General features: G+C 41.2%; 1 protein-coding gene across 1 annotated transcript; it reads left to right on the top strand.

Annotated features, from left to right (window-relative positions):
* Window positions 1-5,027: 5,027 nt before the first annotated feature.
* On the top strand, window positions 5,028-6,570 carry LOC310991210 (glial cell line-derived neurotrophic factor-like; the record flags this gene model as incomplete). Its single annotated transcript, XM_083978836.1, has 2 exons — window positions 5,028-5,268; window positions 6,023-6,570. 2 exons carry the CDS (start codon window positions 5,028-5,030, stop codon window positions 6,568-6,570), a joined length of 789 nt encoding a protein of 262 aa, XP_083834962.1.
* Window positions 6,571-13,617: the final 7,047 nt, after the last annotated feature.

The following is a 13,617-nucleotide window of genomic DNA, read 5'->3' as shown; positions in this document are numbered from 1 at the left end:
AAACCAAAATGAGTTAAAGAACAATTTTTAGTGCATTCATAATCCTTAAAAGGAAAGGACTCAGGATAATATGTCTACAAACGTCCTCGGATCACTGCAGCTTAGCTGTAAACACAGCAAATGCTCTCAGAGGATCTCAACAATATAAAAAACAAGGGTGTTTTTTTTAACAAAAGTAATTAGGAAAGAGCGGTGATATGACAGGCAGCAGCTCAGGTGATGGACAATACAATACTGAAATACTTCACCCATGTTTAAAACTCACTGGTTCCATCTCCTGGACAAATATTGACACACAGGGGAGGATGGGAAACTTCACTCAGGTGAAGCGAGGTTTGTTGATATCATTGTCAGACACACAATTAGTCCACCTATCTGTATTTTTATAGTATAGTAATTAAATATCAACCCTTTCCCTCTGGTAAGCAAGCTTATTGAAACCATGAGGGATATAAAAGGTGGCTTTTTCCAAGTAAAGAAATGATCTGTTACTTTTCTATTTCAAGCTAAAACCAGCAAATAAACCAGACTGGTGGTTTAGAAAATTGTTTAACTTGATGAGAGGAACAGAAGCCTGTTGTCAGATTTTAATTGGTTCCTTCTCACCACCCCATGGAGATTTCCATGTGACCTCCGCCTCTGTTTAGCTTTCATCCATCAGCCTCAAAACCTTCAGACTGAGAGTTTACCACCATGCATGTTAAAACAAAAAATGATTCCCTTTAATCCTTTCAGAGTACTGGATCTTCTGTACCTACAAAAACTATTATTTACCAAAACCAAGTCATTGTTGTTGAGCATGCAATAACGAAAAAAAGAAAAAGAAAAGATGATTGTGTGTTAATACCACTGATGCGTTCTGAATTTCTTACATAGATCATAACAGTGGTAAACAGTGTCCGCTAGTGGCAGCATTTAAGTCCTACATGCACATGTGTGAGAAATCCACACATCTGGGTTCAATGTTTCCAACCGTTTAAGTGTAAATGAGTAAATGTACTTGCACTTATGCAACACTTTTCTAGTCATCTCTCCCAATCAAAGCACTTTCCAATACGTTCACACACACACATGATGGAACAGCCATCACACTTCTGGATGTCTGGAGAGGCCATGGATCGAACCACTGACCCTCTAATTAGTGGACGACCTCAAGTGTAGTTCTCCATCTTTATCTCTTCAAGTGAACAGAGACGTTTAGGTTTCACACAGCCATCTAGCTGATGAAAATGTCACATTTACTTACAATTACCAAACTGAAAACAAATGTAGAGCAAATGGTCCATTTGTTTACTGACTCTTGTTCACCCCACTTTAAGGTTTCTGAGCCAACTCCACTCCAGTTTCCAAACCTTGATCACTCTCTCACCCTGAGGCAGCAGCGGCACCCATGTACATATGGTGTGGATTACTCTCTAAGCACCAGTGCTGCGCGCCAAGGAAGTGATTTTTATCATGTATTCAATGATCCACCCAAATCCATCAGTAGCTATAAAATCATCAGTAAGGGAACTTGTTACTTTTGCAGTCAAATTAAGTTCAGCTGATGTTCAGGAGCTGGCTTGAAAACTGTTCCCCCCAGTGCACACTCTGACCAGACGACTGACGACTAAATAGACGCACTTTGACTTTAAACGTCTCTTTTGTTTTGTATTTGAACTCCTGTCTGCCTTACTCTCTCAGTAGTTTGTGATGGCTCGCTGTGGCAGACTTTCTCCTTTGTGTGTGTGTGTCAGTCAGTCCTGAACTATGTCCTCCTGTGATCAAAGTAATGTAAGTCTGGTTGCTTTTCTGCTGTTTTGCTAACCCTCCTCCTGGCCATGTGCATTTGTTGACAATGAAGCTGGCAAGAAATCAATCAATAGTGCGGTACGTAACATCATGTACGTACAACGTGTTTATGTGTAGTTTAATGTGTCATAAACAAGAGATTACGGGTTAGGGGCGCGTTTGTGTTGTGGTGCACAGAGACGAGAGCTGGGACACCGGGGCGGCGGCCCCGATCTTGCAATGTTGGTTTTCAGCCAGAGACACAATAAGTGAAAAGCATGTGGAAGGCACAGAGCCTCCATTGTCCCTCGTAACAAGTTATGGCATTTATTAAACCATCACAATTACTCCAAAGCTGTTTAATTAAGGTAAGAATGTAGCGTAGTTAAGCTAGAAACCCTACTTCTAAACCCTTAACTTGATAAGTGCTGAAGAAATAGATGTTAGTGTATATCAATGTGGCATAAATAAACTGCTACTGTATAGGCTATTAGCAACCTTGTGATTCTGAATCTAGATGCAGCTGTGTTTGGTGCCGCATACTAAAGTCAACATGCTTACATGCTCACAATGACAATGCTAATGATCAGCAGACACATTTTTACAACATTCACCATCTCAGTTTGCTGTGTTAGCGGGCTAACGCATAAACTATACATATTGACTGGACAGTAGCCATAAGAGAATAAAGAAATAATTAGAAGTCAGTAGTTGTTATTTCAGTCTGGACCAATACAACCACAGACAGATATTAAAATCCCTCAAACCATGTGAATCTATAATGGCAAGGGAAAAAAATGATTTGGCTAATTACGACACCAGCAGCCGTGTCCCAAATCAGACATCCACCCCAGCTGTCAGCTCCTCCCTCCTGCAAGCGATCCTGGGGCTGCAGTTTCATGTTGGTCGATAATGACGGGTGAAATGACCCCTGCAATTAGCCGGTTATATGCGAGTCAAACTGAGCCCCCCAAAATGGCTGACAGACTCAATCTCAGATCAGCCCGCGATTAGCCCTCATGACTCGCGCAATGGGAAATGGACATCTGTTTGGTATATTTGTTGCTTGGCAAAGGGTGTAATTGCTTGAGGATGAGGTATTTCCATACAGTTAAGTGAGCAAAGTCAGTGGAAAGGGAAGCCTCCTCTGAGTGATTAGTGCACCAACATCTAAAAACACAAGCGGGAGACAACTCTTATTCTGTATGAATTTACAGAAACAGCGCATTTTGGATGCTCAGATGGTTTTTGCATGTTTAGTGTAGTGATTACAATACAATGTGGTCAACATGTGTGCATGCACTGACACAAACATGATTCATCATGAAACGCTACACTTCAAGGGTGCATGGATGAGCGTGTATGTTTACACATCTGCATATATTGTTCAATTGCCTATGGACATGCAGCATGTATTTCACATCAACCTTGTTCGTGAACTGCTGTAAAGTTTAAGGCAAACTCGATTGGAGGAAACGGAAAGATTTTCCTGGGGAGGAAAAAAAAAGTGTGTACACCAGAGCAGATGTACAGTACATTGTATCAACAATGATCACTCTCAAAGCACAAAGAAGATGAAGGCTGTCATGAACAACACAAACGAGAGACAAGTCTGCATGTTTCAATGATTTTAAGGATTGATTTTGGACAAAATCAAAAGACACATGAACTGTCCTCATGACAGGTCCTCATCCTGGTGCCATACAAGACAAACTATGTGAAATTAAATGAGCCTGTAACACTCTAAAACTGTGTTACTGTTTCAGGCTTTGCTTTGGACATCCCCATATGAATGAGCTGGACCTTTATCCATCTGGACGTTGACTCAAATAAGCTCATGTGGTATACATTATCATCTATACTACTGCTAACACTGAACAAAACGTCTTGAAACATCACATCTGTGTGTGCAGTTATTTTTCCTGCGCTGCAGACTAAAGTGAAATAAACAGCTTTTAACTACTCTTGGAAAGAGAGCACTTGACACGCAGGCACATTATATCCTCAGATCATTTTTCATTCATCTTTCCTCTGGTTTCAATCATAGTTTCACAGGCGCATTATGTCCTCTAGAAAAATTATTTAAAAAAAAAAAGACTAAACAACAGCATAAATTGACAAAGTAAACAAACGAGACAGAATTAGTCTGGTTCACATTTCACTCCAGTACTGAGGAGGTAGATGCTGAACTGAGGCCACTATGTGACAACAGAAGGATTTAATCTGCTGCTTTATATAAAGCAGAGCCCTGTGTTTCTTACTGATGATTCAAGTTTATAACTGTGTAATTTGTTAATTATCCCCACTCATGGAACTAATCCAGTTTGTTGTGTTTCTCAGCTTGTAACATAGCAACACGCAATTGTTATGCAACAAAAAAGTTTACATGTCTTTATTAGGCTATATATATATATTATGGCATTAATGGGATTAATGTCTTATACTCACTGAGATCCTCTACTCTGCTAATTACAGAAGGAAAAAGGTTTTCAAAAGAAATCACAGGGGCAGAATGGCACTAGTAAAGATGTGGTGGATATTTGCTCAAAAGGCCATAGTGTTAAATATCATCTGCTCATCAGCTGTAAACCAGCTCAAGCACACTGTGGTCATAAGTAGCAACACAATCTAACCGGTCTGTTTTCACTGGCTGATTAGAAACACATTCCCATCCAATATCAACCAAACACCAAAAGCAGGAGGGAGGGTTAATGGAAAGTGTGAAACTTTTCTCTTGCTAGAACACAGCTCAGTCTACAAATTGAGCTCCATCCCTCTGTGTGTAGTCTCCAGACATGGGTGGAGACTGGAGGAAGCAGAGGATGGACCGTCAGACGTCACCACCACTCCCCGTCTCTCCTGGTCGACCTCTCGCTCCCGTCTCAGTCAGGAATGATGGTGAGTGAGGATGAGCAGGAGTTTGCGTCACTGCATCGTGCAATAGAAAACTGAATGAAACCCCGGAGTGAGGGACTGTGGATTGGGGATCTCGTTTTATGTGCTTTGTGCGTCGTGGGATCAATCCGTTGGCAGACAAGTTCATAAGGAAGTCGTTTCGCGCTTTCGCAGTCATTGGTTTAGTGCGCCTTGGATGTTGATTTAACAATTTCCAGTGAGAATAATCTGAGCTGATGAGCGCGCCGCACCACTTCCTCTGCAACTATTCACCGTCTCCAACATGCCGTTTACTGTCGTTGCCAGATGATACCTGTTGATTTTGCATCGCGCCATGTCCTTCCGTCGGCTTGAAGTGGACAATGAAGTTATGGGATAGCCTGACCACTTGTTTGATACTGCTGAGCGCAGTGCACGCCGGCCCGCTGCCCCGGAACGCACAGCGGTCCGCGTCCACCAAGAGGAGAGGGCGCGCCGCCGCCGCCGAGAGTCCTCTGGAGCTGCCGCCGGTCCAGATCCGCCTGTCCGTCTCCTCCCCAGGCAGCGACCGCGCTGAGGCGGATGCAACGGACTGGGAAGAGTCGCTGGCTGGAGGAGAAAAATGTAAGAGCCTGTGGTTTCGTATGGAGCACTAAAAGTGCCAAAACCACGCCAAGATGTTATTTAGTAGGCTGGCTGAGAGTTTAGTGAAGCCTATAATGTTATCTGTGCCTAATGGATATAAAAATGATGACTATGTAGGCTATCACAAACTTAACTAAACTATTTGTCATATTTTCCACTTCAGATAAAAACTTGGTACTGAACAACCATTTAAATTGAGATATTTCCAACATCATCTCATTTTGCCCTTTGACAAATCAGGCTCACCTAAGTTAGAGCTATAGGCCTAGTGGAATTTGCGTTTTGCCTGTAGTTTAAGGTGTTGTCCTCAAAGTGCTTAATTTGTCCTCTAACTTTCTTAACCATAATCATACATTGTTACATGTTTACATGTGTCGACCTATTAATGACTGATTGATTGTTAAAATGTTGTTCTGTCAACCCTAATCAATTTATTGGGTTGGCTCTTGGCTTGTAGTATGCACCACACAGCTACATAGCCTAGTGGCCGCTGTAGTCATAATGAAGTCCACACAAATGTGCAACTGTTTAGTGGATAAATAAGAATGGGATGCTTCTGTAAACTGAATGAATCAGTTCAAGTTGAATTCCACTGCAGAAAAAAATGTATTATCATTTTTTGCATTTGGATGTGCGGTATCCGACAATACTCCAACTGTAAAACATCCACTCTGCTGTGATAAATAATGGATTTCTTATTTGTAAAAGTGCCATTCTTCTCAATGTGTTTCAGACATCATGAATGAGCCCCTCCCGAGTGAGTTTGAAGATGTGGTGGACTTCATCAAAGTAACCATCAGCAGAATACGTCGCTCCTCCTCATCCACCACATCCTCATCTACCTCTCCCTCCACCACCTCCTCCCCTCCCAAAGAAAACTTGAGCAGCGGCATTCGACACCGAAGGGAGAGGAAAAAGGGGGTGAGCGAGCGGGGTGGGAAAGGAGGAAGAGGAGGGGTTCGAGGGGGAGGCGACCGTGGACGAGGACAAGGTTGTGTGCTCAAACAGATCCACCTCAACGTGACGGATCTTGGTCTGGGCTACCGCTCCAGCGAGGAAATGATATTCAGGTACTGTTCGGGACCATGCAGGAAGTCTGAGACCAACTACGACAAAATCCTCTACAACCTCTCTCATAACAGGAGGCTTCCTCACAAAGACACGCCCCCTCAGGCGTGCTGCCGCCCCACAGCGTTTGACGATGACCTCTCGTTTCTGGATGACAATCTCGTTTACCACACTGTGAAGAAGCACTCTGCCAGGAAGTGTGGTTGTGTGTAGGGAGTGTAAACTAATGTTTGGCTTTGTGTAATTTTGCATTGACTCCCACTTGGAAGTATGGTGTCGGGTGTTTTTCCCTCAGAGTTTTTGAAAATGTGAGGAAACTTTCTGGCGCGATGCCTTACCATGCTTGACTTGAATCCAACAGTACATGAGTAAATAAGGGAAGGAGATGGTTAGTTTCTAGCCCAGTGAATAGCGACGATCGATTGGCTTCTTCAACTTCTGCTCCGTCACAAAATCCTCTCTTTGCTTTACAGTCCACACGTTGGATCAATAATGTGTTTAGTGATATTTTAAATGTTGGATACTCAACCAAAAAGACGGAAACCAATCAAACGCAAGCATAACTGGGCAGACTCCCTCTGTCTACTGTATAGCACATGTTACATGGACACTTGAGAAATGTATTTATGAGATCTTAAATATATTAACTTATTAATATTAATATTTATTTTTGCTTTTATAAAATTCATAAATGTTATTTATTATTGTAATATTATGTTTAAGAGTGTGCCAAAGGGTTACATCAAACCATTTTGATTTCCATATCAAAGCCGTAAAAGACAAGGTGGTTTAAATTGGAAAAATTGTTTTTATATCAGGATCTTAAAGGTGTTCTGTGGACTGTGGAGTTGTCTTGTATACAAACTGCACATGGGCACAACAAAAACCAGAAACATTGCTCTGTGGTCACAGGAAAACTTTCCTTACCATCTCAACGTTTACAATGTGCTACAATTTCAGTATCATGCGACTGCATTGTTTCCCCTATTTTTTATTTGAAGGTAAAAAAAAAAAGCTATAGATTTGTTCTCATGATGAGACAAATAGTTAATGATTCCTGGTTAGTCTCATATCCTCCTCCAAGATGAATTGCTGTGTGATTGAAACAAAAATTCCTCACTTTATAAACATGAGTGCATCTTTATTTTTATACAGTATTCACCTTTAAATTGTCTCATTGAAGTGTTAATAAATGCATTCTTACACAACAAAGTGTATTCTGCAATGTACACACAGGAATCAGCGTTTCATTTGTAGACAGGTTTAGAAGAGAGAGAGCACACCTTGCTATCATAAATCTGTCAACTCAGTCACTATCACAAGGGAGGAAGACCCTGAAAAGTGAATGGTGGCAGACATTTATCACTGTATTTCTGTCACTTTTTGTGTAGAAGCGGGAGAGGAAGAAAAGAGCGAGGGAGGAATCTATTGAAACCTTTGAGAGAAACATAAAAGGATGAATAGAATCTGATGTTATCAAATGACAGGGACCGGCGGCATCCAAACCCAGCACAGTACTTTATCTGTATAGTCAAATAAGAAGAAGGTGAAACCGTCAGTGAGGGATTAATACATGGATGAAAGACGGATGTTAAAGATCTTTTAACATAAAGAAAACGCAGAAGAATGAGCAGCGAAGTTAAGACATAGCGCATTCTGTATGTTGGAAATGAGAGGCAAGATGAGGAAATGACAGTGATTAAAAGGTGGCGAATATCTAGAGAAGACAATGATGTAGGAGAACATGAGAAGAGAAGTCTTGCTTAACCTATATGTGTGTGGTCGATATCTGATCCACCCTCTGCTCTCTCACATTTCACAGCCCTGACCTGTGAGTCAGTGCAGCCTGGTCCGACAACTACAGAGCAGAAGCAGGCCTCCCAGTCCTGAGACCTTATTGTATTTTCATAAAACTCATTATGTTTGTAAAATCAGTCTGAGACATTTTACGAAGAAGGATTACACACCAGTCAGCCTCAGAGCAATGATCCTGACAGTTGGCTTTCACTCTAAGATATGTTTATATTCCTGAGGTCATGAAGAAATTTGTTCCTTGCTTGAAGCTATATGATGATACTAAATTAACATATCACCATGGTAACGGTTTAATCTTCAGCCATTAACTTTGATTCAAAACTAGTAGCCTAACTCTGTTTTCACAAAACTGAAAGGACTGAAAAATTGTGTGAGGTTGAATTTCATTTTGAGTTTCCTTGCTCAGCTGAAATCCAGAGTGAGTCAACACTTCCAACCACCATTACTTCTGCCTCCTCAACTCGTTATTGTCGTCTCCCGACCGCAGCCGAACCAGCTATCGTGTAAATATTTCTAAAATATATGACACCCACAGTGCAGCATGCTCAAATGCTACAGTAAAACACTGTTTAAAGGGCCCAATCAAACATATTCCTTCGATTAACTATAACGATAGCAAACTGTTACTGGCTCCACTGTGTAAAATGTCTGAAACTAGTTTGTCAGCTTTAGCCTTTGACAACAGAGGAAATCATTAGCACTACCTGACAGTCAGAGGATAGTGGTATTAGTCAGATGAGTCTTCTTGCTCTTTTGTTCGTGGTGTCAGAGGAGCTTGTAATGAAGTATAATGTTCCAGCAGAGTGTAACACAACACAAGTGTTAGCTGTTAATGGGATGGTGTTTGAAACAGGTGCTGAATATTGGCAGGACTACACAGTGACACATTACTCTACATTTCAACTTTAGAGAATCATTTCACTGAAATTATAGAAAAATATATTTTCTTTTTTGCCTCTGGTGTCAAGTCATGCAGATATATTTGGATTTATTCGCTTACGTTTTCAGTTATGAGATTTAAGCAGGTCAATACAGGAAGGTTAATAGATGATATGTCTTTGGGTTAGATCCTTCGAATTTTCTAAGGGTGTATTCACACCTGTGGGTCTTTGCTTTGTTCCTGTTGCATTCTGTTTTTGGGTCGTTTGTGTTCACACTGTAACAGTTCAAAGCGGTCCAAAGTTGTAAACAAATGCCATGTGCTAACCGACTTCTCTTATTGGTCAGAAATCTTCCCTGGAAGGAAGAGGAGGCTGCTCATGAAAAATAAAAACCATGGAAGAGAGCTAGGTCTCAACCGCTCTGAAAATTAAAATCTGACCCTGTCCGAACTGCGGTTGAAGCACCGACCCGACCCAATCCAAGTCATTTGTGTATATTTTCGTCCTAAATCCGACCAGAACAGCCAAAAAAAAAAGAAAAAAGAAGCCAACCGGAGTGATCCTCAACCCGAACTCGGCCTGAATCAGCGCGTCTGGTCGCTGTATCGGCTGTGTCGAATACGTTCTTACTGTAAACGAACCACTACAGGGCTCGAATGGAAACAAGCGAGATCTCGGCCTGCTTGTTTTGTTCCCCATCCGAGCACGATTGTTGTGTTCACATATGACCAAATGAACCGATCTTTGAGGTTGAAAAAAAGTTTTAAAAACATTAATGTTAAAGTTAATAAAGTATTGGTCCCAGACTTTTGGATTCCACTGTCCCATGATAAAAAAGATGAAAGCCTCATATATACATATAGAAATTAGCTGAAAGATTTATATGGATATTTTTATTGAGAGTTATTGAGGGTGAAAAGGGCACGTGAAGTTAATTTTTCCCATGATTTCCAAACCAATCTGGTGACGCTGCTGTTAAAGTCGACCTCCGACTTCAAGGAGATAAAGCTTCCTTTGCACCTCATAGCCTGAGTTCATGAAGTTCTCCGTGGTACTCCTTCAAGTCAAACCAGTGGCCAGCTTGTTTCCAAGAGAAAGTCACCGTGGGCAGAGCCCCTTCTGCCACTATTGTGCCTGATGGCGTGAGAAGAGATACAAATGATAACCTAAATGTATTTGTAATCACGGTTGTAACAAACATGTTGAGGGTCTTCATGGGAGATTTGTCAAACCACAAGAAGCTCTTTGTGCTGCTGCCCTAAGATCTGTCAGTATGACTCAGGCCACATGACGAGTCAATTCTAAGAGACAACCACAGAAGGAGGAAGGAGAGGCATCACAGATGAAAACAATACAGCTACCAATTCAAGGGCTATGACGACAACACAACGTTGATGCTGTCTCTCCCCGTTTCTAAGATCAAAAGAAGATCCTGCATCTCTTATCCTCTTATCTTAACTAGTGATAGAAGTTGTGTGTTTTAATGCGTCTTTTATCAAGAATTCTCAAAAACTTTAAAAGCCCTGAGGGTCATAAACAAAAATGCAAAAGTAGTGGAGAAGTCTGATGTTTTGGCAAGTTCTACACTTAAAAAGATGGCGACGAGTCTAAAGAAAACACTATTTTTGTGATTTATACAAGAAACAGGCTCTTTGACGTGTTTAATAGTGAGTGCAATAGTTTAAGGAACAGTGCAGTGCTGTCATCGGACTGGCTGCAACACAAAGCAGAGGCAAAGGGGATTAACATGGAGCTGTAACCGCAGTGCACTGATCATCTTCAACTGGCCTATGGCCAAACCTCTAGTCTGGACCACCAGCCGCAGGCTCCCCACTCATCACTATTACCACGCACACACACAGACATGTATTATCTGTCATCACTGTAGTGAACTGCAGATGGAATATACAGTGATTAAGCCGATGGGCAGTGAGAGGGAGCGAGAGGACAGTCAGTCCCATCTCATAACATCGCTGGTGGAATGTGAGAAAACCCTTCACTTTCAAAAATGTTGGCTTCCTTTTTTTCTTGGGGTTTTTAACTTTTTCTGTTCTTGCAGGAGACAATGAGGCAACACATGATGCAGTCACTTTTCTTTTTCTCAAATATGGTTATTGAGCTTTCTCTTCCCTTTTTTTTTTTTTACATTAACATAATAAACACACAACAAAACACTCAGTACAACATGTGTCTAGACAGCCCATACACACATACACCTCACATAACCCTCATCAGTACAATGAATAGGAAACAGCCCACATAACCCCCCATAGAAAAACTAGATAGATTAAAATATATATATTATATATTTGGTAGACACAGTATTTTAACACATGACTGATTAGTGCTGTATAGGAAAAGCTGGTTGGGGAGTGAATGTAACACAATCACCAGTGTGTGGGAGAGGTGTTAGTTCAGATGGTTAAATATTCAGGTGAAACCCGAGAATGCACATTACAATGTTCTGCCTCACACCTGTGACACATCATGTAAGAGTATGTATTCATACTGCGCAAATCTGTATTTAGAAGTGGCCTGATGTGTTTTATTGTGCAGAAATACAATGAAAGGAACATATCAAATGAACCGACTCTGAGACCATTTAACTGTTCTTCAAAGTTTTAGCTCTATGATTCATATTAGGTCAAAGAAGGAAATACACCTGCAACGCCTGACCTACACATCTTTGAATCACAGGATAATCTCAAAACCTACTGGGTCATATGATCCTGTATCTCAAATGACCTACGGGCTAGTTTCTTTCTCAGTTTTTTCCCCCAATTTGTGATCAAACTCACTTGAGATGAGGCATCACCACTCAGCCACCGTGTCTGTAAGTGCAATGGTCATGAAACCCTTGAAGTTTTTCCAGCACTCAACAGCTTTTAGCCCTTGCTTTTCTCCTTCACTGGCAATACTTTAAGGAGTTCATGTGTATAAACCCTTTTCTGAATGAATGCACCAACATGCAGGAGGTAAAGCAGAACTTCAGACTGGTTCGTGACGTGGTTTTCCGTCTGCTTCGGTCTGTGTTGTAGGAGTGTAATGATATGAAACAGCTTGCAGACAGAACGGACAGTAGCCCTGCTGGAGTGGAAACAGTCTGCTCCAATGTGACCACACTATGTCAAGCAAAGAGGGAACTGCTGAGATGAGTTGACGGCCTGTTTGAAAGCGGTGTGATCCTGAATGACACTGCCAACGACACACCAACCAGCAGGGATTTGCGTCAGCAGAATGATGAACGCTGAATTGTTCAGGATTGTGAGAGAATGTAAAGCTCTGTGAGATTTTTGCCTGTCACATTTATTAACAAAGGAGTAAATTAAGTCACTAACAGACAGAACAGATATCAGACATCAGATATGAGTGGGTTACTGGTGGTGTATGCATGTCAACATGCCTGCTAAACTGCCTATATGTGAGTCAAATACAGCTATTGACAAAAAATCTCACCACAAGGTCCTCTCATAAACTGTTCTGGAGATTTCAACTAGATTACACATTATTTTCCTCAGATGCAGTTGCCATAGAAATGCAGATGAACAGCTAAACAATGAATATGAATGAAAGAACAAATATCGGCAAGTTGCAATTTTGTCATTTGTCGAGCCTAAAGTGAACCAGGTCACTCAAACCAGACTTTAACTTTAATTTAAAACATAAGCTAACAAAAGTAAACTGCTGTAGCTGCTCAACTAAACTGTTAGCTACCTGAAACAGTAAACTCTGTTAAGTAACATTTACCCCACTAACTATATGCTACAAAAAGTACCTGTTGATCACGGGATATAATCAAAACAAAACATTTTCTCAACACTACTGTTTCCAGAGTTAAGAATGAACACTTAGTCTAAATGCATGCAGTTGCATTGTACATGAGTCTTTTTTGAACACAAACAAGACTGGGGGCAGAAAGAGAAATAATATGTACTAAAATCGAACCCAGTCTGGAGCCATTTATTTTTTATTGTAGTTGGGCCAGAACCGATTTAATCCCCAAAGACAGCAATTACTATAAATCTAAAACAAACCTTCAACAGTTGTTAACAGCTATTATATTTTTTGGAAGATAATTAAAGTTTAAGGCTTTTATTCCTGCTATTTGCTCCAACTTAATGGGACCTGCTGCGTCACTCACCATGAAAAAAAGAAACAATATGAATTTGGGAGTTACAACATACTACAGCTGTTCCCTTTGGGGTTATAAAGGTTATGAATGTTACACAATGTACATAGCATACACTGTCAATACATCAATGTACATTCCTCTCATCGTTTACACATATGGCTCCAAAGCACCTTTGCTACGCTGAGGTACAGAGTGGAACTGCTCTAATCTCCCTTGTAAACACAGTGTGTGTGTGTGTGTGTGTGTGTGTGTGTGTGTGTGTGTGTGTGTGTGTGTGTGTGTGTGTGTGTGTGTGTGTGTGTGTGTGTGTCTAAGACCCCAGGAGTCAAACCAGACCCCAACTCACCATTCATCCTCCCCTCATGAGGAAAAGGCAGTCCTCCCTTGCTCCTTGCTATCCCTCCATCCTCCTGTCTTTCACCACTTCTAATA

Source organism: Trachurus trachurus (genome assembly GCF_905171665.1).
Source record: "Trachurus trachurus genome assembly, chromosome: 9".
NCBI lineage: Eukaryota > Metazoa > Chordata > Actinopteri > Carangiformes > Carangidae > Trachurus > Trachurus trachurus.
Note: the sequence above shows the minus strand (reverse complement) of the source record. Positions and strands in the feature narration are given on the sequence as shown.